The sequence below is a fragment of the Lontra canadensis genome, unplaced genomic scaffold, assembly GCF_010015895.1.
Source record: "Lontra canadensis isolate GAN:19392208 unplaced genomic scaffold, GSC_riverotter_1.0 scaffold38, whole genome shotgun sequence".
Classification (NCBI taxonomy): Eukaryota; Metazoa; Chordata; class Mammalia; order Carnivora; family Mustelidae; genus Lontra; species Lontra canadensis.
This window is the reverse complement of record NW_022631032.1, coordinates 1,433,535-1,460,498: the sequence shown is the minus strand read 5'-3', so window position 1 is coordinate 1,460,498 and position 26,964 is coordinate 1,433,535. Positions and strand designations below refer to the sequence as shown.

At 51.6% G+C, this 26,964-nt stretch overlaps 1 protein-coding gene across 1 annotated transcript in view; it reads left to right on the top strand.

The window, feature by feature from the left end:
- The window catches only part of XXYLT1 (xyloside xylosyltransferase 1), a 156,577-nt gene extending 130,235 nt beyond the window's left edge, over positions 1–26,342 (top strand). Inside the window, exon 4 of the mRNA XM_032869292.1 lies at positions 23,368–26,342. Coding sequence (XP_032725183.1) covers positions 23,368–23,764 — 397 coding nt within the window. The 3' untranslated portion in view covers positions 23,765–26,342. The remainder of the gene's footprint in view (positions 1–23,367) is intronic.
- Positions 26,343–26,964: the final 622 nt, after the last annotated feature.

The following is a 26,964-nucleotide window of genomic DNA, read 5'->3' as shown; positions in this document are numbered from 1 at the left end:
TTCATATCCTTTGACTACTTTTTATGAAAAATGTAAACAAAGCATTCTCAAGTCGTGAACTTTTTAAAGGAATGTGCTAAAGGATGGTTTCTTGTGATTCTGTACTATTTCTCTCCCCCATCTAATACATTTCTGACACACACACAATGCCTTTTTTTTTTTTTAAAGAACAGAAATTTAAATAGAAGTATGTAAGTCCACTATATAGGTTTGCATATGAGCCTACCTTTTAAAGACTTCATGTGGCGTTTTGCCATTGGGTTTACATCAAATGAGATAATATGGCATCCAAATGTAAACCTGCACTTCCCAAGCTTTGGTAAATATCCTGGGGACACTTGTACTTGGGTAGTCCTTGGGGTACTCCAAATCACAAGAATAACGTACTGCATCTTCCTGAAGGGTCATCCGCCCCAAGATTTAGCCGTGGAGAACCTGGTATATTAAAGCATGTATGGCTATGTTACAGAGTAGAATCTTAAAGTTTTATAAGCCTTTTAGATAAGACATAGTTTTAGACACTTGGCCCCAGCTGTGTCCTGTGTCCCTCAACACTGGCCTCTGCCCTTTCTTTGGGGTCGGGGGACAGTTTTAGAAGCCCTGGTTAATATGTTTTTATGGTCTCATTATTATAATCTTATTTCATCATTAGGACCTAGAGGCGTGAGATAGAAGTGAGTATGGTTATACTTGTGAATACAAGGAGAGCAGAAATATGGACTAGCCTGTGGTTCCTAGTTAACAGGACAGCCCTCATGATTACCCAGGGAGCCTCTCCAAATGCACGTCTTCTCCCACGGGGATTCTGACTCAGTGGCTGTAGGTTGGGGCCTCTGGATGTACATTTTGAGCATGCATCCAAAGTGATTCTGGCCGATAGCTAGATTTGGAGGTAAAGAACCAAACAGTTCTGATTCTGACTATAGGACTCCGGGAAGAGGGCTGCAAACGGGAGCCCAGCAGACCAGGTGGAAGAATGGTTTGTTTTCCCTGCAGCATTTTTTGGTTTAATGGGTATTCATTGCCAGCATTTAAAACCCTGACACTGCATAGCTTTTCTTTACAACGTAGAAGTCAGGACAGTGTTAGGCTGCCTTCTCTACAAGGCCTGTGGTCCCCGCTGAGCAGGGGTGGCAGCAGCCTGTTCGATGGCCTGTGCTCTCCGGGTCTGCATGACCTGGGCCTCCCCCTGCCGCCGGCTTCACATGTTCCCGTCGCCGCCTGGCCACCTGGCCACTTGAGGCTTTGATCCTGCTCAGCGAACACATGGTCATGCATAATGTGCTTCAGTCATAACTTGAGCAGCTGAGTCACAAATGTCCTTTTGCAGCCAGTGGGCGGGAGACTGCTGCTGGCTCCCCTCCCCCTCTCCTGGCCTCAAGGCAACAGCTTGCCTTTGTTCCCACCTGAGAAGTGACTCATTTCTCGAGAGAGGACTCATCTGGTGAGAAGAGGGGACTTCAGAGGAGGAGCTGTTGGGACGGAACCATCGTCAGGGCCTAGTACTTCCCTTGTCTTTCAGTCGCGTCCCTGTGCTTTTGTGTCCAGTATCCTCTCATGGACCTGTCCTCCTGGGAAATACCCGTGCACACGCACGTGCGGGCACACGCGCACACTGGCACACGCAAGGATGCCGAGCAACCTTGCTCAAGCCACGGAGCATGAGCACCCCTCATCCTCTTACTCTGGGTCCCCTTCTAAACCCTAGGTCCATTTCATGTTGAATGTATGAAAAGGAGCCTGATGGCATTAGGAGATAGTTTTTAGAATAGAATGTGCTCAGAATTGCAAGCAACAGACTTGGAGCGGGGAGCTGCTCAAACATCGAACGTCTGCATCCTGTCGGGAGGCCAGTGAGGGCACTCAGTTTAGCAGGAACATGAGATGCTCTCAGCCTCTGTGGCCCTGCTCGGCAAGAAGAAGCAAGACCCCTCCTATTTTCTTCTGAGGTAGAACAGGGGCTCTCCTTTATTCCCCCAACCACCCCCAGGTCAAAGGATGCCATTGGGATTGGTCACTTGATAGGATTTCGATGTTTGTTTAATTCTTTTCCCTAGTTGCCCAAGGCCTGAATCACAGCTCCCTGGCCTAGCAGCTTCCCCTTGGTGGATTCCAAAGGTCCCAAAACATCTCTGCTCACCCCTCATTTATCAGAGTCTAGGTAAAGGCACAGAGACGGTGAATGTCAGCAGCCTTTAAAAGGCAAAGAACACTTTCCCTTTTATTTTTTTTTTTTGAGATTGTATTTATTTATTTGACAGAGATCACAAGTAGGCAGAAAGGCAGGCAGAGAGAGGGGAGTAAGCAGGCCGCCTGCTGAGCAGAGAGCCCAACTCAGGGCTTGATCCCAGGACCCTGGGATCATGACCTGAGCCAAAGGCAGAGGCTTAACCCACTGAGCCACCCAGGCACCCCACATTTTCCCTTTTAAATTTAACTCCTTTCTTGCCTCACCTGGATTGGTTCTTTCTGGGCCCTGAGCGAGTATGACTTTGGCCCACACAGCCTCTAACAATTCCAGAAATGATGAACACAGCTGTTGGGTGGGGTCGTGTGGCTGCACTCTTCTTTTTCTTGGTGACCAGACCCCTGGGTGGCCAGCATTGAGAAACTAGGCCCAGCCTTGTGGCCCCGAATCTCAGGCTCTGTCTACGAAGACCCCAATTTCATGCAGGATTCCAGCTACACCTTCTGCCCACGACACTGCCCACGACACTGACGGCCACCAGTGTTAGCCTGTCCTCCTCACCAGGTACTGGCTGTGAATGGAGTCATGCCTTTTTCATTCCTGTGAGAGCTAAAACTTCGGCAAAATCAGCAAAACATTCCTTCTAACCTCATTTTGGAAAATTACAGAGTCAGAACTGCTAGACGTATTTTCTGACATATCTCAGTTTCATACATTTCGTCTTAACAAAGGGCCAGGTGTTCTCATTTTCATTCAGAAAATATGCTAATCAGAGATATGTGTATAACCCCCACGTTTTACCCAAATCTCTCTGAAATGTATAGCATACAAGAGGAATATCCCTGGGGCTAATTAATGTTTTAAAATATTTACTTAAAGCAGATTGAAGTTGCATACATTTCTAGAAAAATTAGTAACTGGGAAGGGAGTGGTTTTGCAGACTTTTTTTTTTTTTTTTTTTTTTTTAACCACTTTTCCCATGGCAATGGCCAGAGAATATAAGGGCTAACCTGCAGGGGCACCTGGGGGGCTCAGTCAGTTAAGCATCCGACTCTTGATACCAGCTCAGGTCATGATCTCAGGGTGGAGAGATGGAGCCCTGTGTTGGGCTCCTCTCTGGGTGTGGGGGATGCTTAACTTAAGACTCTTTCCCTCTGCCACTCCCCCCTCCCAAAGTGGGGTAAAGAAAGTACTAACGTGCCAGGGAGATCCGGTCTTTTCCTAGTGTGGTTTGAGTGGTTTTAGTGAAGGCAGTAGTGGAGGTACAGTGTTTCTGTCTGTGCCGTAAATTAAAGTAGATTATGTTCAGTCGGGTGGAGCACAAAGGTCCCAGCTCTAAAAGGGTAGCCCGGTGCTGGCAAATGGCCTGGCAGGCTTGGAAAACAGTGTGTTAATGAGTGATGGTGGCCTCATTGCCATGTGCTGTGAGCTGCTTTGGGCTCCCCCATGGAGCTGGGCATGGTTGGGGCTGCTCCCAGCAGCATGCACAATGCTGGTAGGCACCTAGGGGGTCTTAGCTATTTGGCCAAATGTGGAACCTCGCTATTGTGAAAAAGGCACATTTTATCCTCACTGCTTGGTGGTGAAGGTCTACCTGTTTATACTTGACTTCGGTTCATATGGACTGAGTCCCTGCTTGGTGCCAGCACTAGGCTAAGCAGCAGGGATTCAGATAATGAAAGACGTGGTCCCCATCCTCTAAGAGCTCAGGGCTTAAGAGGACCGAGAGCCACACAAGAGGACTATACAGCACACCTGCTTCCAAGGCCTGGAGGAGGGCACTTCACCCAGCATGTGAATTGTAATGAAGGGGAGTCTGAAGGATGTGGAGGGAGAGGGCACAGCAGCATAGAGGAGCACAGCACGGAGGCCTCTGTGTCCTGTGTAGGCACTCCAGCTACTTTGGTCTGGATGGAGGACCAGGGTGCTCAGGAGGAGAAGAGGATGCGGTTGGATGGGGGCAGGGGCCAAGTCCTGGGCAGGGGGTGGGTTTCATGTGTTAGGCTGAGGAGTTGCAGTTAATTCAGTAGGCAGTGAGGAGCGTGGTATCACCCCAATGTCAGGATGGAAGACCCTGGACACCTGCCTGTCCTAGCTAAGTCAAGCTGTCTTGTTGTCTTGGCAGCCAGAATGCCAAGCTGTAACTGACTTCCATCCCATAGAGGTCACACTCCCTGAGACAAAACTCCAGGCCAGCATGAAGGCAGGAGAGTCAGAGATGACAAGGAAGCCAGCTCTGTCCACCTGTCCCACAGCAGTCTGCAGGCTGTCGGGAGACAGAAGCAGACAGATGCGGCTGGACCCCTACAGACGCGGCTGGACCCCTTCTTGCAAGGAGCGATAGCCCGCTATAGGAAGCAGCAAGAACAGGGGCAGTGGGGAGATTTGTTCCAAGTGCAAGATCTCAGAAGGTTTTTTGCAGGAGGTGGAAATGCCACATTCCCCCAAAATTACTTAGTGTACTTGATTTAGTCTATTGTTGTCTTTTTTTTTTTTTTTTTTTGAGTATAGCTAGGAAGACTTTCTCTCTCCCCTCTTCTATTTCTATTTGGTGAGAAACAGACTCCCAATATTACTAAACTCCACCTTAAAAATAGATAATTTTTTAATTACCTACACCGAACAAGATTTCAACTATAGTTGCTGCATTTAATTCTTCATCAGATGGGTCTGTCTCTTCTAAATCGTGCAGGGAAGGGGGCTTAGGAACCAGTTTATTATAATGGATTATAATGCACCTCAACTGCGTCCAGACTGACAGCACAGGCTCGCAGCAGCCTTGCTGGGCTGGACAGGCTGATGCTTCAGTGGCAGAGGCTAAATGTGTTTCTCTGTGGTCCTGAAGCCTGGCTGGTGATGGAGGCTGAGCACAGCCTGTCCAGGCCCCCCTCCCCCCCGCCCACAGGAATCCGTGTACCCACGCCAGGGTCTGCTTTGTATGTGTGAGGCTGAACAGGTTTCTTTCTCTCTCAAGTTTTCTTATTTCAGTCTCTTGTGAAGGGAGAAAGAGAGGTGAAAACAGTCCCTCTTGCCCAGAAAATGGTGTTGCTTGAGAACCTGACCTCTGTCCCACTTGTCTTCAGCTCCCTTGGAACATTCTATGTTAATTATACAGTATGCCGCTGCCTCGGTTTTTCCTGTGGCATCACGGTTTGGGAAAACAGATAGCAATTGCAGCATGGTCTGTGCTCGAAGCAGTGAGGAAGGGAAAGCCACGGCCCTGTGGGGACTGAGGGCCTCGAGGTGGCTTGGAGCCCACCGATCCGAGAGCTAAGGGCCCGAGATGAGTCCCCAGAGCAGGTGGCGTTGAAAATGCAGGCAGAGCCCCAGACTCCATCAGCTCCCGTCGTGAAGAAGTGGCTCACCTCTGTTGTAACCTTGCCATGGTCTGGGCCTGGTGGCTTCTCCTCCACCAATTTTGTGTGTGTGTGTGTGTGTGTGTGTGTGTGTGTGTGTGTGTGTGTGGTAGAATATGTATATAACATAAAATTTGCCATTTGAATTGTTTTTACCCTGTGTGCTCACTGCCGTTTAATTCCATTCACCATGTGCAACCATCACCATAGTCTATTCCCCAGGTATTTTTATGACTCCTAAAGATACTCTGTACCCATTAAGTACTAGCTTCCCAACCTCCCGCCTGCCTAAGCCTCTGCTACCGTCTAGTGTTCTTTCAGTCCCTCTGCCTTTGCCCATCCTGTAGGTCTGTAAGTGCCCCCTGCCCCACCACTCTCTGCCACCTCTGGGTCCTGGAGCTTGCTGTCGTCTCCTAGTGTCCCCCACCCACTGGGCCTCTGGGACTCCCCTGCATTCATCTGGAGGTCGTACTCTCCAGGATTCCCCTCAGTAGCCTGCTCTTCTGTCTGGAGCATTTGGGGGGAAGCACTCCTTCTGCCCACCTGACTGCCCTGAGTGAGGTTCTTTGGTTGAGGCCCTATTCTCCATCTGGGAGCAGCGGGACGGAGCAGCAGATGCTCAGGGATGAGTTTGTCCTAGCGGATGGTCACGTGGGGTGCTCCCCGTACCCCAAGGGGCCGTGGAGGATGGTGTGGTAGTGGATATACAGTGTATGTATGCATGTTGGCATATGTGTGTGGAGTGTGTGTGTGTGTGTGTGTGTGTGTGTACCTGTGAGGACATGTATGTGTTTATACGTGTCTGTATTTATTTTTTACCACAAAACTGGCTTGGCACTGAGACCTTTTCCAGGGACTGTCTCCAATTTGCAGTGTCTACGGTCGTGATGACACAGGGGCCTCGCCCTCGGGCAGATGAAACCGTGCCTGCCCTTCCTGTGCTTCTGAAGACAAGTGTAGAGAAACAGGAAGACAGGCCTTCTCCAGAGCTGGCCAGGTAGAGATCAGGGCGGCCTGCACACAGAGATGCCCTGTGTGTGCGAACCGGAGCGTTCACAGCTCCGTCCTAGCATTTCTACCTGCTTTTTCTTCATAAGTTCGGAAATGAATCCTGCGAATTTGAATTCTTTTTAACCTCAGTCAGAAGAGCCTCACATGCCATCTCCATTCAGAATGCTGAGTGGGCCTTCGTGTTTGTGTGGGTGCCCACGGTTTCAATCAAGAGTCTCATTTTTTTTTTTTGTCTCTAATCCAGAGAAGTTATTCTCCGTGAAAGCCAAGCTTTACAAAACTTGTCTCTGTGCTCTGATTTTAATTACCAGTTAAAAGAAACCTCAGCCCAGCTTGCTAAATCGCTGTGTGAAATGTTACCGGGGCATGGAGAAGCTCTGGGGCTGAAGAAGGAATGGTGTTCGTATTTCTGTAGGAGGGAGGGCTCAGGACTAGCTGGGAAGCTGAGCTTCAGCTTCCCCAGTGCGGAGGGGATATGTGTATGTATGTATGTGTGTGTGTGTGTGTGTGTGTATGTGTATACGTATGTGTACGTGTGTGTGTGTTGGGGTGCACGCTGGGAACAGAGCAAGGATTCTGGGGATTATGTGGCCTTTCTCCTACTCAGAGCCCCGTGAGCTCCGTGTTTGTGCCATCATCACTTATGGTGCTCCCCGTTTGGCCACCTCTGTCCCTCCATGCTGGACGTGGCCTGGGGCCGTGCTAGGGGAGTCCCCCAGTCTCCCCTAGGTGGTCCTGGGCTCAGCAGGTACCCCTTACAGTGTGTTGAAACACCATTATTTTCTGAGTAACATCAATGGGGCTTGTCTCTGTGTAAGGAGGAGGCAGGATGCAGACTTGCTTGCTGAAGATGGATTGGCCATTGGTCTAATTTTTTCTCTTGCCTTTGCTTTAGACCCTAGAAGAAACACTGCTATATATCACATATTGGGCTAAGTTCCCTGAGTCCCTGGAAACAACCAAGACCCTCTCTGAAGCTGCTGGAGGGATGAGAGAGGAAGCGTTTTGATAAATGGTCCTTTTCCAGCCGGACTGGTTAAGGCAGCTTCTGAAAGCACCTAGCTTTCTCCCGCGGAGCCTCTGGCCTGCGGTAGGCATCAGATGCATGAAGAGGGGTGCACAGGGGTCCAGGCTGGCTGTCCCTGGCAGGCTTCTACTTCATTGTGGTTCCCCTCCTGGGTTAGCTTCACCCTCGCTCAAGCACGGATATCCAGATACCAGAGTCCCTTGAGGAACTGCCCCTCAGCCCAGCCCGAACAACCCCTCTCCCCAGCATCATGCACACAAACACTCAGAGCCAGACATACTGACCCTTGTGGCCTTCAGGCCTTTGGACCCTCTCTTCCCCCGTCATGCCGGGCCCAGGTTATGCACCAGACCCAGGGCTGGACACACAAGGAGGGGAAGGAGACCTCTCACCTTCCCTCACCTCTGGGCACCAGAGTGTTCGTCGGTTACTTCACTGACTTCTCTGGCAAGTCCTCTCTCCTGAGGTTCCCCGTTCCCTGCCGCTCCAGGAGGGGAGCTGAAGCAGAAGGAAGAGGGCTTGCGTTGCTTGGTGCCTGCTGCTCCGGGGACTGCCAGCATCGCTGGCACCATGTGGTCCTCACGGCAGTCTCTGAAGCTGTGTTGGCTGGCTCTGGGGGAGCGCGTGCCAGGACGCGGTCTGACCGACTCAGACGCCCTTGCTCTTTCCTCTGCCTTCTCACTACTTGAACTGGGGCAGGTGGAGCACAGCCTCAGCATGGCCTGGGAGCTTGTCAGAAGAGCAGAATGCCACCGCCTCACCTGCTGAATTCCACACAGAGGTTCGGTGTGCACAAGAAAGTTCGAGAAACACGGCCACCCGTTGCCCAGCCCCTGTGTGAGAGAAGCCCGATAGGGGAGTGGAAAAGAGGCAGGTGGCCGAGAAGACCTCCTTAGAGGCAGGTATGAGCCGACCTACCTTGGGGGTCGTGGAAGAGAGGTTGCCACCTGTGTGGGAGGGCAAACCACGTGAGGATGGAAGAATTGACACCTGCACAGGCCTCAAGTCCCCCAACACATCCAGAGACAGGTGTGGGAGAGGCAGTCAGCTCCGAGTGCGCTCAGTGAACTGCCTCTGGGGTGCCTTCTGAGGAGGATGACCTGAAGCTCGAAGAGCTTGGTGTGGGGAGTTTCCCGCGGTCCCACAAGGACTCTGGCTGTGAACAAGGTGTAGGGGTTGAGCCAGGTAGTCGTATCCTGGGTCAGCAGCCCTGTGTGTTTGTGCCTGGACAGAGCGAGTGGCAAGGAGGTGTAGTTGGGCCACCCTGGCCCGTGTACGTGTGGGCAGGTGTCTCTTGGTCTCAGGCAGGTGGCAGGAGGGATGAGACTTCGATGGGATGGGAGTGCGGACGATGCCAGCCTGCCCAGGGGTGTGGATGTGGTTTTGTGCTGAGTGCTGACAGGCTGGCAGAGCTGGCTGGTGGTGCTCAGCTGTCACGGGGCCTGGCCTGGCTCTCCTTGGGCAGGGTCATTTCTTTTCTCTTTTGCCTCCTTCCCAGGGTGTGTCCACAGCGGAGGTTTCTTCTTTTCCTCAGGCTGAGACCAAGTCGGAAACTTGAGGCCTCCCCAGTAAGCCAGCCCTGCAGGTTCCACATGGAGCAGAGAGCGGAGCGGCTCAGCCCTCCTTGGGTGGTACGAAGATTTGTGGGATGGGTGACTTCTTGGGGCGTGGGCAGGTGAAGATAAGCACCTAAGTAGTCTGGATGTGGGTCAGGTCAGGATTGTCTTCCTCAGTCGGCAGTCCGGCAGCCTTAACTGCTGTGAGAAAAAAGGCAGAGAGAAGGTGGCCAGGAACACCCGAGAGAAAAAGGCTGCCCCCTGACCAGCCCAAGAATATTCCAGAAGAAATACGGCTCCAGGAGTAGTGTCTAGCAGAACTTCTGTTATTTTCAGAAGATCCTAATTACTTTCCTCAGGTAGTGGCTTGGACTAGCATCTAATTTTAATGCCACCTTTGATCTGGTTCTTAAAAATTCCACTCTTCACGTTCCCGCAAATCCTAGTTGGCTGTTCTGGCTAAGCCCCGGCCCCAGGACTCCACTCCTTAGAGAGCTGAGAAGGCACAGAAGTTTAGGCAGCCCCAGGCATGCCTGCATGGACACCAGAGAGAGCGCTAGGTGTGTAGGGGGGTAATTCTGATTCTTTAACCCTTTATAAGGGGTTAAAGAATCAGGCTCTGTAGAGATTCTGGGGAACTCTCTGGAAGGCATGGAGAAGAGACTTAAGCAGAAGGGGCCCAAGGAGGGGTAAGGGGATCACTTTCAGTTTGAAGCAGGGAAAAAAAAATCTCCCTAGGAAATCACAAGATGTCAGGGAGGTAGAGAAGAGCTCACCTGCCCTGGGTGAGGATGAGGTTGGCTACCGTCTGGAAGGAGCCAGTGAAAGAGACATTTGCTCCAGGTCATCTGGAAAGACAGGGGTTTGTGAATGGGCCATGATGGCCAGCATCTATCAGCTGTCCCCTTCCCCATCTTCCCAGCCTGGTCCTGTGTTTGGAGAAAGGCACAAAGGCAAGGGTGAGCCCCATGATGCTGGTGCTGAGGCCATTTTGGCTGACATGATGTCAAGAACCAGAGCCACAGTGTATCTGAGCCAGGAAGGTCTGTCTGTTCTACTGGTGGGAGACAGGGAAGTGACCCAGCTGGTGTCACTGTGCAAAAGTCAGTGATAATGATGAAAGTAGGCCTTGTCATTCATGCTGCACCCAGAGTGCTCAGGACGGAAATCCAGGCACAGGGCTCCTTATCTTCCTGCATCCCCTGTTTCTGTTCATCCTCAGGTGCAGTCACATGCCTGCCGCTGACAAATAGCTCCCTTTGTCATTAGCACCTTAGCACCGCCACCACTGTTCTCCCCTGGGGCCCTGCAGCAGCTCCTCCCTCTCCTCCAGGCCACCCCCACCCCAGCCAGCCACCATCCTCATACACAGGCTGCCTCCCTTCAGCACCTCTGTTCCCCTCAGCATCAAGGTCAGCCTCCCTGACCTTCCTCACAGGAACCTCCTGGTCTGGCCCATGTGCCCTCACTACTACCTGTCTTCACCTGCCTCCTCTTCACGTCAAGTCTGCACTCAGATGCCTCTTTCTCCGGAGAACCTTCCTCCATCCCCACACAGACTGGGTGAGGAGGCCCTTTTGCAGGGTCCCCACTGTGGTCCCATCCCTTCTCCTGCCACTTGGGGTCGTAACCGCCTGTTGGCCGTTATGGTCTGCCTCCCGCTGCATCAGCCCTTCCCCCACACCAAGCTGACAAGGGAAGGAGTCATAGTTTCTTTCTTGTTTAGTGTTGTCTCTCAGGGCCCAGAACCATGTCTAGCACACAGTAGGTTTTCAGTACGTAGTTCTTGAATTCATAAATGTGCCAGGCTTGCCCCTGGCACTTTGCATACGTTAACTTGCTAAAGCCTCAATGAGCCCTTAAAAAAAAATCTCATTGTCTTAGTTTTCTGGATGGCCACAGTCAGAGAGTTAAGGAATTTGTTGTAGGCCCCACCTCTGGGAAGGGGCAGTCCTGGGACTGGAGCCCGGGCCTGACTCCCCTGCCCTTCCCATCAGCCGTGCTTGTTGCCTGGAACTGTGGAGAATCTTCCTCTGCAGGCCTGTGATCTTGGCTGAGACCGCTGGCACGCTGAGAGACCAGAAGGGCCCTCAGTGCCGGCGGCTGAGACTCCAGGCCACCTTTGAGGAATTGCTTGTCTTCTGAATCAGACAGTGCTGCTCAACCCCTCATGATGGTGCTCCTTGATCCAGCCCTTCACGTTTGTGATCTAAGGACAAATTGTTTTGTGGATTTCCTCCCTTTTTTCCTTTCTTTAAAAAGAAAAGGGAAGACAGTGCATTGGAGGGCCACGTGGTGAGGCTTCTGGGCACGATGAGCTGCTGGTTCTGTGAGGCAGGCCAGGGACAAGTTGGACATTTGGGTGGGCCAGACGCCAGCCATGTTTGGTTTGCTCAGGTGGACTCTATTTATACAGATGACCTCTCGTGCACTGCCCTTAGGTGAGAAGAGGCTTACAAAGTCAAGAACAGTCGTTTTGCATCTTGGGGCATCATGGAGAGTAAGGGTCCCAGTGGGGCAGAAGGCAGAGGAGGATGGGGCAGCCCGTCAGGGTTTGCAGGGGCTGGAGGAGATGATGGCGAACCCAGCCAGCTCTCCGTGTGCCTGTTCCCTGGAGCTCAGTGCTCGCGGTGCTGTGTGATTGCCACGGCCCGAGGGGAGGCTGAGTGAAAACTTTGCACTGAGCCTGCTGCAGAGTGGTCTCCCTTGCATGTCAGGCCTGGACTTTGCCAGCTTGTCAGCAGACACAAATCATGGGGCTTTGTGGATATATGGAAACAGGGTTGAGAAACAAAAGCAAGTAACAAGAAAGAAAAACCACCTTATACTCACCAACCGGTGCTACATTTAAAGAAAGATTAATTATTGGAGATTGGTGGTCATTCTGGGCATAAAACCACAGGCCTGCTTAATCCACTTAACAGACGCAGGAACTGAGGTCTCTGGAGGGGGCGTGACTTGCTCAGGGTCACCCCACAGGTGGTTGCAGAGCTTTTCGAAGAGGCTCAGGCCCCCTCCCTGTGACAGACAAGGTGGGGGAAGCAGACATTTGTTCGCCGTAGAGAACCCACATTGCTTCTCACCCAGTGTGATGTGTGCCCACGGCGTCCATCATCTCATACGTTCCTGAAAAACCCTTCCAACCACCCTAACTCCATACAGGAATCCTGGAGTACAGAGAGCTCTAGTACCTTCTCTGGGCTAGGAAGCAGAGGACCAGGATTTGAGTTTGGACTGTCTGCTCCCAGAACCTGCATTCTTAACCCCATGATGTACCAGTACTTTTTTCTAAGGCAGTAGAAAACCAATGTACATGAATTGCCCTGCCACTCCCCCCACCCCCACTCCAGACTAATGGCTAATCCCTGGGATAGAAGGCGGCAGAGCTGGGCCCTCCCTCCCAGTGCCATATGCATGCTGCTTCCAGGAACCATTTCCCTGATGGTCTCCCGCCCACCCTGCTCCCCCTTCCCAGAGCTGTGATAAAGTGAGAAGGTACAGAGAAACATTAGCGTAAAATTTGTATGGAATTTGTAAGCGACTCTAGCTGTACCTACTTTATGGCCATTTGCAAGATAAAATGACATCATTGCAGCTCTCGTGGTTTTCATCTCTTTATACAAATACCAGTTTTTTTCTTCTGAGTGCATCAGCGTTACCTGAGAGCTTGCCAGAAATGCAGCCTCTGAAAGAGAATCTGCATTTTAACGAGATCCCAGGCGAGTCCCTCACACAGTGAAGTCTGAGAAGTACCACTGCCCAGAATGAGCTCCTGTGGGGTCGTGCCTGTGTCCTTGCTTGCGCTTGACAAGTGGGAGATCCTCAGCATTTGTCAGTTGCCAATGTGCCAATCACTGTTTTACCCTTGACTGAGACCCTGCCACAAATGTGGTAGAAGACAGTGAGCAGGGACAAGCAAAGGTAAAGGTTGGCTTAAATGAAATGGGAAGGCTCATAGATTTTTTTTTCTGGGATTGAGAAATAACACATTTTGCAGCAGCTCGATTGCCTTTGTGCCTGGGTCAGCCAAGCCCACACAGTCTCCCCAACACCCAGCTCCTGGGTTGGGACACCCCCTTCTGTGAGGGTGAAGGGTGCTAGGCTGGATTGATTGAGCTTAATTCTGGACACAGGGTTAAATCCTACACTGGGTTAAATCCTACACCTGCTCTTCCCCATCACCCTTACTGCACTCGACTGCATTTTGCTCACTCTCCCAGAAAGCACTCTGGCATGTGTCCTGGGCACTTCTTTTCTGTGTCCCCTAGTGGTGTGGGCTTTTTGAGGACAGTGAGCTAATTCTGCAGGTAACTCTGCCTGGCTTTGTCTTCACCCTAATGAAAGTTCCTCCCTCAACCTCAGTTCACGGAAAGGGCAGGATTATGGAGCTAAGCTGGGGCCTGGCCGCGCATGCCAGGCCAGCTCCATGTGGATATTCAGTAGCCCAGCCTGCTGGCTGCATACCCTACAGTCTCTTGGTTAGCTCTTAGGGCTTCTACCAGATTTGAGCTTCTCCCTAGCAGTGATGCACAAGCCTTGTATTTGGAGTCCTGGCATCTTCTAGGGCCACTGCCAGGAAGGGCATTGTCCAGAGAGCTGTGGGCACCCCTGGGCCAGGTTACCATCTGGGTCCCTTCGTTGATAATCGTCATCACAGTGGCACCTCATCACAGATATGCATTCCTCAGCTCAGGGGGCTGACATTTCTACGTCACTTTCTCTGTCCTCACCCTGAGAGAAACGCAAGGTTCAAAACAAGTCTCCTCCAAATGTGTCACTTTGATATGTGGGCTATTTTGGGCTGAAGGCAGCGGAGACCTGCAGGTTCAAGAGAAACTTTTGCTCCTCTCTTAACTATCTAGAAGAATCTAAATTGGGAGTCTTTCCCAGAGTAGGGGTTATTACCAGAGATAAATTTATCTAAATGATCTATCTGTATGGCCAGGCAGACATCTAATTACCAAACATCTGCTCTTCCTTATATTGCCCTGTGAATTACCCTCCTCCTCTTTGATGCCCCAACCCTATTCCATTCCTTAGCTCAGGATAGCATATCTACCTCACTTTACCTTTCCGTCTTTGAACCTTTCATGTGCGTAGGGTTCCTGTTTGTACAAAATTAATTTTTATTTTCTCTTGGTAATCTGTTTCATGTCACTTTAATTCTTAGACCAGGTGGAAGAACCTCTGAAGGATAGAGGAAAATTTTTCCTCCCCAACAGAGACCTGGCCACCCTCAGTTAAGACACCTCTGATGCTCTAGCTCAGGGGGCCCAGGGCACATTCTCCCCCAACTCCCTTTCTAAACTATTGTTCCACCACCTTCATTCACCATTCTCCTCTTTTCAATTCTATCCTCTGATTTTATAGTATCTTGTCCCTTGTTTCATTCATTCTTTAATCCATCCATCCATTTATCCTTTTGAAACTTAAGAGTTCTCAGGGCCTACTGTGAACCAAATGCCACACTAGGCCCTCAAGTCATAAAGGTGAATAACACATTCTAGTTGCCAATGCCAGGCCTGGTTCTGGACTCCACTCAGACCTTTCATACTCAGGCAAATCCTTTATCCATCTTTTATGGATTCCTCACTGCCCTTGTAAACCATTTCTTTTTCTCAAACCCTTATTGGTACCCACGTCCCTCTGTCTCCATAAATGACTTTACCTCTTAACCTTCCCAAGATTTAGAGTTCACCCTAAATGCCCTTTCTCAGTATCCCTAATTCCCACTACAGAACTTGTATCTTCTTATTTATGTCCTTTCTCTAGTCTCAGGTTTGTCCTGGGATTTCTCACTTTTTGGTAAGCTCTTCTGCCTGACTCCTATGACCATGAGCAAATGGTTCATATCTCCCAACCATACTTTTCTCCCTGTAACAGGGAAAGAATACTACTTACCTCATTTGTTTGTTACAGACATTAAATGAGGACTTAAAACAGGGTCTGACACAAGTATTAGCCATCATCATGATTATCGTTCCTCAAAGTACCCACCCTGCCACTCACCCTGTATTTCTTACCTTGTTAGTCTGGCATACGCATTCCTTTCCCTGGGCGTATAGATGTCCCACCTCGCCACATCTTACCCCGTGCTGAGTGCCCAGCTCCTTAGTCTCTGTCGTTTACCTCTGTCAGAGACCTTTCATCTCCTATAGCATTTCCAAGTTCCCATTCTCTGCCACTTTCAATACAGTCCATATTCTCATATGCATTGAAGTAATGGGGGCAGTTTAGAGTGGGTGGGGAGCCAGAAGGATCCAGGGGAGACTATGTAGAGAATAGGGAGAGGTGGACCCCCAGTGGCTCACAAGGGGCTGGAAAGCTGGTTCTGTGGGAGGACATGCAGGACGATGCACTCAGAGGGGACAATCCCAGTTCCCTGTCACTGGAGCAGAGTGCCTTCTGATGGCAAGGTTCATGGAGGGAGAGCCAAGTGGGTAGCTCAGGTGGGGCTGATGATGATGAGGCCATCATTGTGGCTGTTGACATTATTGCAAGTGAATTCCCGGCTCCTCTTCTTCCATCCCCTAAATATTGGAACTCCCCAGAATTCTGTCATGTTTGCTTTGTGCTCCATGCCTGTGACCCATCCCCAGCCACCTGCAGGACTCTCCCACATCACTATTCTTGCTGATACCTGTTCAAGACTGAATGGGTCCTCTCTGTTTTTATCCTTCCAGCTTTGCCCTAGTTAGTGTTCACCATCCTTATTGTAACCTGGACATGAAGCCCACCAAGCTCCACCTACCTGCTTGAAGCCTCCAGTGCCTCTTCCTCCATCATCTGTCCCTTGGTGCTCTCCAGTTTCTCCCCATGCTGCCCTCCAGGCCCTAGCCCAGTTAGGCACAGCACGCTTGGGAGCTGTCAGATTGAGTGACCACAAGCTCCCCAGCCCACCCACCTGTGTTCATAGCTCTGGGGCAGCAGGTGTGGGAGGAAGCCTGTGTGGCCGAGATGTCCCGGCAGGCTGAGCCTGGGCAGTGATGGGCGGGCCAGGAGGTGTGAGAAGAGGACTGGCAACTCAGAGAAGGCCATCCCACCCTCCTGTGCACACAGGGGAATGGGAGGCCTCGGGGCCTGGCTGTGACACGCTATGGGAGGCGTCACACTGAGCAGCTCCCCTTCCAGAGGTCTCTAGGCAGAAAGGAGGGCTGTGGGCATTTGGAGGGTCTCCAGGCTCAGAATTGTTCAGGCCATCTTGTGGCAGGTCAGAGGCCTTCCTGGCGGGGATGTCCACCCTCCCTGATTCCACTGTTGTGCCAGGTGTTACAGAGGTCAGTCACAGCTGGTACAGCTTTGGGAATGATCCAGACAGTGCTGGTCACCTTTATTCTAGACTTAATGAGGCAGGAAGCCATGATGAGACAGAAGCCTCCAGATGATTTCTGGCTGGCTAGGTGGATGAGGGCTGCCCCTGAGATACTACACCATGAGAGGAGCCTGGGCACGGTGGAGCTCTGCCCTTCTCCGCCAGTCAGGGCCTCCCCTCATTGGCATGTCTCACCCCCATCCCCATGTTAGCACTGAGGAAACCAAGTGCTGAGGAAACCTTGTACAGCGGGCCCTCACCCCTGGCCTCCTGAGTCCAGCTGTAGACCACTTCATCTTACACTAGATGCTGTTGGTGTGCTCACTTCAGGGTCTTGCTAGAGCACCAATTTCTTTAGGGCAGGAATGTTCTACTTCCCATTTGTTGTAGGCTCCGATAGGTGCTCCATTCAGTGTTTGGGTGACCGCTGACTGATTATTCTCTCAATCCGCGTGCTCTCTGGTGCTCCCGCATATCTCCCTCAGAGCCAGGACTTCTGGACTTCTGGACATCTCTCTGCTGGCTGACCAGTGTTGTGTCACCTCTCACGCCCCCCACCACACCCACATTTCTGAATCCCTCTGCTTTTCTCTGGAGCCTGTGTGTCCCGCTATAGACACCTCCCCCTCCTTCTGTGAGCCTCCTGGACAGATGCAACCCAGCCTGTCATGACTGTCTGGCTCAGCCCACCGGGGGTTGGTGGGTCAGGGAGTTTCCTGAGGGCAGCTCTAGGTGCCATCAGTGCCCTCCTAGTGTGGACAGTGAGAACACAGGTGACGGTAAGCTGTGTACCATTTTCCTTTGTCTTCATTGTTGGAGAGTGTTCTGGGCGAATTGTGTACCCCTTCCCCCAGTTCAGAGGCTGAAGTCATAATTCCCAGTGCCCCAGACTGTGACCTTATTTGGAAATAGGGTTGTCACGGATATAATGAGTTAAGATGAGACCACACTGGAGTGGATAGGCCCCCTTGCCCAATATGACTGGTATCTTTAAAAGGGGAGATTTGAGTGTGCCTGGGTGGCTCAGTTGGTTAAGCATCTGCCTTGGGTTCAGGTCATGATCCCACATCCTGGGATCGAGGCCCACATTGAGCTCCCTGCTCAGCAGGGAGTCGACTTCTCCTTCTACCCCTCCCGTCTGCTTGTGATCTCTCTTTCTCTCTCTCTCTCTCTCTCTCTCTCGTTCTCACTCTTTCTCAAAGAAATAAATAAAATATTTTCCAAAAGTGGGGGGCTGGGAGATTTGGACACAGACACACAAACAGAACGCTCTGTGAAGATGAGGACAGATACTGGGGTGATCCTTCTAAAAGGAAGCCAGAGGTTGCCAACCAACCACTGGAGGCTGGAGAGAGACATAGAACAGCTTCTCCCTCAGCCCTCAGAAGGAACCATCCCTGCCAACACCTTGATCTCAGACTTGCAGCCTCCAGAACAGGGGAGGGTATATCTGTGTTGCTCAGGCCCCTCAGTCTGTGATGCTGTGTTCGGCAGCCCCAGCAGACAGCCGTAGAGAGCTCTGTGGTCTTGTAGGTAAGAATGAAGAGCCCAGTGTCCAGATCAGCTCTCTAGAAAATTTGGTTCCCGTAATAATAGCTACCCCAGTGCTCTGTTGGGACCGCCCCACCCCTCCCCCAGTGAAAGCCTCCATCATGGCTTTCAGAAAACACAGACTCAGCAGATGATAACCCCTTTCTCCCTCCCCTTCTTCCCCAGACCTCCCTCAGCTCCTCTTACTTCCATGAACCCTCCTCTCAGACTGGGGCAGGCAGTGCAGAGATGCCAGTTTGCCAAGAAGGAACCTTGGCAGTCTCGGGTGTGGGGAGGGGTGAACAGGGGGCCCTGATGCTTCTGGTTCCTTCTGGAAGAGGGCCCTAAGGAAATCCCTACAGTGTGCCTCCCTTATCCCCTCATCCCTGCGGAGTCTCTTTTGGACTTCAGCACCCCCAGAAGTCCTCTGCTCTCCTGCCAGGCCGCCTGGTTCCAGCACCCCCAGCTCCACCCACATGCCCCCTGCCTCAACCCCTGACCTATTGTCCTTTCTTGGTTCAGGGCATATTGTGGGTGGAAACTCAGTTGCTGGCTTGCAAACAGGGCTGGTGTTTGAAAGCAGGCACACATTTCTTTTGAGGTCCTGCAAACAAGGACAAGCACATGCCTTCCACCTGCTGCCCCAAGAAAGCCCCGTCAGCCATTTGGGGGCCCAGCTCCCCTTCCAGGTGTAGGCATGATGGGCTTGGAGGAGCTAGTCCCTGCCAGATGGCAAAGCGTGAACTCTGTGCCTCCCGAAAGCTTGGCACTAAGTGGCACAGTCTCACCTGTCACATGGCTTATTGCGTGGCGGGAGGGAGCAGTCGCTTTCTCTGGGCAGGGTGTTTTTGGGAAAGCAAAATCATCAGCCTGGGATTGGGGTGGAGGTTACCTTTTCAGTGGTGTGACTACGGGCAGGGCCATTTCTGAGCCTCGGTGTCCTCATGGGTAAGCTTGGCAGGTGAGCTAAGAATCTTCACGTGTCTTTAGGTTCTGGTAGCCTATGGTCCCGGGAGAGAACCCTCTCATCCTGGTTCTGCTGTTACTAGCCTGTGGGACTTGAAGAATGTTTCTGTCTGGCAGAGCTGGAGACCTGAGTTGCTAGCAAGAGATCCTGATAAGGGTTGGCTGTGACTCCTGGCGGTGAGGAGTGCCCTGGGAAGTGGCCGTCTAAAGCCTCACTGTGTCAGCAGTCCATGTCGTCTCCAGTTTGAGACCTACAGGGCAGTGTTTCCTCTAAAGAACTGAAGAATCTGTGTCCGTCCCCCAGAACGTCAGCTCAAGGCAGGACGGAGGAACACTGTCCTTGCTCCGAAATCAGCCCCTCATCACTCACAGCTGTCCCCTGGTCACCTAACAGGACGTGCTGCTCTTCACTCCTGGCCTTTCCTTGCAAAAGACTGGAAAACAGGGTCCCTTCCAAGTAAAATAAGAGCTCATTGGTCCTGGGACACAAGCATGGGCATAAAGGGAGTAATGTTTCCTGATTCCAGTCTTCACTGATTAGACAGCATCCAGACGGCATGCTTCCTCCGGGAAGAGCCCCAGCCTTGCTTGCTCAGTAGACTTTGCACTTGACTCTGAACACTCGACAGGTAAACCGCAGGGAGAAGTGCCACACGTGACACTGTCCTTAGGGACCTCAGAAAACAGAGCCCTCTTTGCCTGAAAACCAACAGCTTGAACTCAGCCTGAGTCAGCATGGGCTTCTAGAACCTTCTTAGGGAGCCTGATGCAGACTGCCCAGGCTCATTGCATGCTCCCATCCTTGCTTCTCAACCCTCTCAGTAGTGAAAATGGAAGACCCTGAGCCTTAGAAGCCAAGAAAGACCAACCCAGGAGAAAAGCATGGATAGGGAGGCAGGAAGGTCTGTGATTGGGGTGGTGGGAGGAGAAAGACTTATTCATAATAACATGTGTTCTTTCCCAGGTTTTCTGGCCAGGTTCTCTAGTTGAGAGACTTGTTGGAGTGACCTTGGTAATGATCATCAGGGAAAGACTTGACGGGAGAAAATGACTGCTTTTCAAAATGATTTCAGATACCTCTTTTCATAAGATGGGTTTTCTTCATGAAAACTAGTGTACTTGTTTTTAATAATTTAATAGTCTTTTTTTGAGTATTACTTAGGGCATACTCAATAGAACAAATTTAGGAAATGCATTGCCCATACTTGGAAGAATGTACTTAAAGGTTCTTAATTTGTATTTTCCTGTCAAGCCTGGTTGATTCCAGGAAAGACTCAGTATTTAGAATGGACTGCCTGTGCGAGGGCTTGTTTCACATTTTGTCCCCTCTCTTGTGTATCTCCATAGGACATTTGAGGATGGAGACAAGCCTCTGCAGAGGCTCAAGTCCAGATGATGCGTCAGGGCAACATGGCAGACTGTGGGCTCAGAGCTTAATCAGGGAAACTTCTAGAAGCTCCAGGACTTGGAGCCAGATCCCTGCATTCATACAGAGGCTCCTGTAGCCTCAGCACACACCACTGGCAGTGCCCTTTGCATACATATCAGTTCAGCCCCAAGCCCTGTGAGGAAGGCGAGGGTCTAGGGCCCTCTTTGACCTCCCTGAGAGAGGCTCTTGGGTCTGACCCCCTCTCAGTGAAGTACCAGCAGCTTCTGCCTCACCTGCCAGCCAGGTCCCCAGAGCCCGTGGCCTTGGGGGTATCAGCCAACTTCAGAAATGAGATTGAAATCCAAGTGCCCCTCCTGGGAACCCTAGCCCATGGAATCCGAGCGAAGATAAAAGGGACTTTGGAGCTCAGAGCCCTTGTGTTTGAGTCAGGCTTGCCCCTGATGCACAGGGGACCTCTGTTCTGTCCCTGTTAGAATGCGGCCAGTGACGTCCCTGCGCCGCCCAGGAGCCGAGGCAGGGAACGGAAAGGGCTCTGCCATCCTCGCTGTGCTGTGGCAGGGGGAACTGGCCGGACTGCCCCGTTTGGCCCATTCATGTGGGATCAGGGCTCATGAGCTCGGGTCCTTCCACGGCCTTGTGTTTTTCTCTCCATCCCAAGGCCAGTGTGGTTCCTCCACACAAACCAGCTGACACAGAGGCCAGAGAAACCCAGCAGTCCTGCAGGCGGCTGCTCTGTCTGTCTGGGTTCATTTTGGAGTGGTGGGCCTGCTTTAAACAGGGGCACCCTGGAAATAATTTTGTACTTAGAGAAGCACTGGTTCATTTACAGGCTGTTTTCCTGCCTCAGGACACATCCTGGGCAGCTTGCATTTCCAATTTCCTGTCTTTCCTTCGTTTCTCCTTACTGGTCATAATGCGCTGATGCCCTGGGCCTGGTTCTCTCTGGCTTTGTTATAAAATGCCTCTTTGTAGCGCCGGTGGTACTAGGCATGAGGTTCCCAAAGAGCCACCTGGCTTCTGGTCCCCACCTGGAAGGATGCTCGTTGTTCTGTCTGCGTCTGGCCCCACTCTCCTGGGCCCAGCAAGTTCTGTAGCAGGTCTCTGCTAGAGACAGGGGAGCTCCGGGGGATACTGCAGGGCAGCAGATGGCCTCTGCACCCCCCAGCTGGCTCACGAGTAGAGACCGTACCGAACCCTTTGAAATCCCTGAGCACCCTCTCGTGGTCCCCTGCCCCTCACCACGCCGGAGAGATGGGGCCCTGGGGCCTGGAACATGGCATCCACAGCTGCAGCTTTGTGTCCTGACATTTCCCTGCCCCGGTTCCAGACAACACCGAAGGCGTCATAGCTTGAGCCCCACTGACCTTCCCATCCTTCCTCATCAAGTACTTTCATGTTCTGAAGGCCCACCGTGTGGGCGCCGTGCAAGGTGCTGAGAATGCAGAGGTGGCGGTGGTCTTGGGAAGGGCGGACTTGACCGCTAGCTTGCACCCTGCTCACTCTCCCATGGTCCTCCGGGAAGGGGAGAGACGAGACCTGGGGGACAAACAGGAGGCTGATGGCCTCGCCATGTCTAGGACCTTCACAGGCCCGGCCCTGCTGGTCTTTTACACACGTCTCCCTTCCCGGGCCTCCCCTCCCTGGTGAGTGCTTCTCTTCTCTCCTGGAAGGCTGAGTCCTGCCTCCCCGGTAAAGCCCCCCTGCTCCTGGTTGGAGGAGCCCTCCTCTCCCATGCTGTGGTGGCCCAGATTCATCTGGGAGAATCTTAGTGGCTTACAGCCTGGACCTGCGGGAACCATTTGGAAGAAATATGGTAAAACCGACCAAGTCGCCAGGTAGCATTCCAGCGCCCCTGTGATCCCATCACTAGAAGGGCTCCCACATCTCCTTTTGCTCTGGAAGCTATTTTTGCCAAGGTTGTTATCACCAAGCAGGCGCCAGAGCTCTGTTCCACTCACTGTCCAATTATGGCAAAATTCAAACAATAGACCTGTTATTCCACTTGGAAGAATGTCCAGAGGGAATGCTTTTCCCCTCCCTAGGATCGAACTCTCGGTGCCCTTTGTGATATGGGAGACCTCAGGGAAGGCCTCTCCGATTCCCAGACACAGAGCAGTATGTGGGAGCTACGAAATGGATCTCTGTGGCTGCCGTGGGCTGGGTCTCTTGTGTTCTTTCCCCTGCACTGGTCACTTCCCCGCACAGATCCTGCCCTGTGACTGGTTGAGGGAGCGACCTCTGGGAGCCTCGGGGTGGCATTTCCAGGTGCCCCGATGCATCCCCCATCCTGAGGCCTTGAGAGAAGATTGAGGTGACATTCCCTCTAAAATAGCCCTAATTCCACTTGGCTGTCCCAGCTGCTTTTCAGCCTAACCCATGCATGTGGGCCCTGAGCTCTGTTGCAGGCCTCCAACCCCTGCACAGCCACTCAGAAGTGCTAGGCTTGGGCCTCCATGAAGCTTGTTCTAAAGAAGAAACTGACTTTATTTCAGCCTGCAGGTAGCTTTCTACCTCTTTACCAGATCGCTTCTCAAAATCACGTCCCCCACTTCTCTCCTTTCCTTTCCAAGATCACAAAGGCAGGAGCACTTGGGTGGCTCAGTCAGTTTAGCGTCTTCCTTCGGCTCAGGTCAGGATCCCAGGTCCCGGGATTGAGTCCCGCATCGGGCTCCCCACTGAGGAGCCTTCTTCTCCCTCTCCCACTGCTTGCTTGTGCTTTCTCTCTCTGTGCGCCTGCTGCTTGCTGAGTCCTAGACAAATGTTAGCAACGATGTCATCCTGAAGGAGCAGAGGATGGTGGGAAGACCCTAAGGCTTGGAATCAGGAGGCTGGGGTCTGAGTCAAGCTGTGCCACTTGCTGTTGGTGTGATGCCAATTCCCAGCACAAGAACCTCCCTGTCCCCAGAGCTATAAACCTGGAGTGAAGACAGCGTCTCTCTCTAGGCTGGTTGTGACCACCCGGGAAGATAGGGCCAGCAGACTGTTTCACCCACACAAACCAGGTTAAATCTGCTCTCTTTCCCCTTCCCAGGCACACATTCTGGCAGTTCCGCCATGAGAACCCCAAGACACGGGTTGGGGGCCCCCCGCCCGAGGGGCTCCCTGGCTTCAACAGCGGAGTGATGCTGCTGAACCTGGAGGCCATGCGCCAGTCCCCCCTCTACAGCCGCCTGCTGGAGCCCGCACAGGTACAGCAGCTGGCCGACAAGTACCACTTCCGTGGCCACCTCGGGGACCAGGACTTCTTCACCATGATCGGCATGGAGCACCCCGAGCTCTTCCACGTGCTGGACTGCACCTGGAACCGGCAGCTTTGCACCTGGTGGAGGGACCACGGCTACAGCGACGTCTTCGAGGCTTACTTCCGGTGTGAGGGCCACGTCAAGATCTACCATGGGAACTGCAACACCCCCATCCCGGATGTCTAGGTCCAGCCCCATCTGCCGTGCCCTCAGGTCTCTGGGTCTGGGGGAGGCCAGAGGGGTGCCCCTGTTAATCGGCCCCCGGCTGGTGTCTGAATCCCTGTGGGGATGTGCTCTGGGGCGAGGAGCTGTAGCTGTCCCACCTGGTGGGTCCTTCTCCTGAGGCCACCCAGTGAGGATGGGCCTGCGAGTTGCTGGTGCTTGGGGCCCTTTCGCTCCGAGGGGCCAGGTATTGTGGAGGGCAAACACGAAGACATCCTCCAGTGGGCTCGGAAGCAAGCATGTAAAGGGAAGAAAGAAAGGACAATGGCGCTCCGTGCCCTCGGCCCCCAAAGAATGGAAATCCTTTTGGGCACTGGCCTTTCTTAGACCAAATATAAATTTACTTTAAACTGACAAGCTTCCCTCTTGCAAGAAAGAACAAACTGTCTTGCTAGGGCTCCTAGGGAGCCAAACAAGAGAGGGGTGTTCTCGCAGCCGGCCTGGAGCTGAAGCATCAGTGAGTGCCCAGCTTCCATACACACGCACCCTAAGAGGCTGCGTGCTTATGCCCGCCATGCCCCCCTTGCCCAGTTGTGGGGGGTGAAGCTCCCCGCCGGCTCGGGGAGGGCCTGCAGGGCCAGCGGCGGCCCACCTGAGAAACCCGGCCTCATCGCTGGAGCTTCCCCAGCTTCTCGCTCCCAGCCGCGTCCCAGAGCCTCCTTATCCCTCCTTTTTCCCAGCTGGCTTCAGGTGACCAGACTATGCTTGGAAATCAGATCCACCATCAAAGAGCAGAGCTCGGCCACGGCCAGGGACAGGCGACAGAGTCGTCTGCATGGGGAAGACACCTTCCAAAGAGGAGCCCAACAGTTTCTGCGGATAACCGTGTGGCTGGGAAGGGGTGTCCCTCGTAGACGGATAAGCGTTCAGTCTCTGTTGAAAAACTCATCCTGTGATTTTCTCATCGCATCATATTAGATCCTGTACCTTCGAAGAAATTAGGTTCTTCTCTGAATGCATTCCCTTGCTAGATGCAGACACGAAGCCCCTGGCTGTCCATGTTGTCTAGTTGGGGGAGGTCCTCAGGGAGGAACTGTTGTTGGATTTTCATCTCCTCTGATCTCAATTTCATCCACTTTTTTATTTCTCTTTACCATGAGTGAGAATAGCTAATAAACCGTCTTTGAGAACACGATGATTACATTGTTTCTTCTCCGACCCCAGTTTACTGCTACCTGAAGGTTGAGTCAAGAGTGCAGTCAGGGTCATTCAGGGCTGCCCCTGCCGTCCACATGACGGAGCTTAGTGGGCCCCCCAGCCTCTGTGGGGGCTGTGGCTGAGACGGGCACAGGGAGGGCAGCAGAGCCACACTGGGGTCACTGGAGAATCATCTGGAAGCAAGAATGGCCCCGTCCCTTCTCACCTGCCTTACCCAGACTGTCTGGTTACATCATTCCCCAGCCAAATGGAGCACATCTCTCGCCTGACTCGGCCTGGAAGGAACTGGTCTGTTCTCCTAGGAACTTGATTTCCTATTTACAGCTACTAGTAGCTGAAAGCCTGCTGTGCGCCGAGCATTGTTTTGGGGGATTTATATACTATTGATAATGCTCGCAAAAACCTCATGAAGGTGATTCCAATTCTCAAGTTTATTGTAAGAAAATAACAAGAGATGTAGACAGAGAGTCGTTATCACACCAGTTTTTTAAAAATAGAAAACAGCTAGGAGTAACTTAAAATGTTGACTAAGGGAGTGGATAAATTATGTTACATCCATAAGATAAAATAGTTGAGGCGTTAAAATCATATTTTTCAAGAATACTTAATGCCTTGGGAAATGCTTACAATGTGCTGTTAAGTAAAGAAGGCAAATATAAGATTATATGTACAGTATGATCCTCACTTTATTTTTAAAATTATATATGTATATATGTGTATATGTATAAAGAGAGCCTGTTCTGCTCTGTTTAATTAGTTCAAATCCTAAAATACCATGTGTTTCAAACACCACATTAGAAACAATTATTGCAATGGGGAAAAAATGGGGGTAAAATGCTGGAGAATTTTAGACTCGATAACTAAGATATTTTCCCCATGTTAATTTCAGTAATTCAAGGGTTTCTGGAGCTATGAGAGTCCTTTGTTATTGCAAAGAAAAAACAATGAACTCATTGATCAAAATGGGCACAAGCCAAACCAAATCTCCCCCTCTACTTTTGAGATCACCTACTCAGGAGCTGCCCCCTCCTCTGTCGCTGGTGGATTTGGTGAAGAGCAAAGTAACACTCAGCAGGAAGTCCAGCCGGCCCAGCAAAGCCAGTGGATGCGACTTCTGGATGGCTCTTAGACAGCTGGTTCCTCACTGGAATCCTGTTGTAACTGATGAGGTTCAAACATGACTCAATGTGCTGTTCTGCCTTTGCCTGATGAAAACTTCCACTGCAGTGCCTAAGCCTAGAGGAGTGAGTGGAACAGAAGCCTGGAAAGAACATTTCTGGGTTTGAGGAAGGATCAAGGTGCTTTCTATCTTCATCTATATTTACTTCTATATTTCTGAATGTGAATTACTTTTGTAATAAACAATAAATGCTTTAAAATTGTAGCCACTACCATCCCCCCCAGTTACAGGTAAGTCCGGTCCTGGCTACTCTACACTTCACGTTGGCCATGGTTGCCATCATCCGTAAGAAAACATAATCTTGGCTAAGTAGGCTCTGGGTCTTCAACTTTGCCTCTGGATGCCCCAGTTCTCTAACTGAAAGTGACCTAAGAATAGCATCTCCAGCCGCTGCTTTCATTTCTGATTCTATCATCTTGTGTGTGTACACAAATGATAATGGCTTTTGGAAAGCTTGCGGGCTTGTCGAAGAGATTTATTCTTGTATGTGTGTCAGAATCTAACTACGCATGCCAGTCTCGCCATCATTTCTAACCTCGGGCACGGAGGGTGAGTTCATGATGCCCCCCACTACATGACCCATTGCCACCGTTGCTCCCTGGGAGGCCTCTCATTTCCATATCCCACCCTCATCCCCCAACAGTCATTTTAAGGTGCAACCGGAGTGTCTTCCGTGTTCATGCAAAATGGTGTTATTGTTTTGTGGACATGTATTTTAATTTGAATAACTCAATATATTCTCTTGCTTTTTCTTTTTCATTCAGCACTAAGTTTCTTTTATTATGATGATGATGATGATGATGTTGATGTTATGTTAGTCACCATA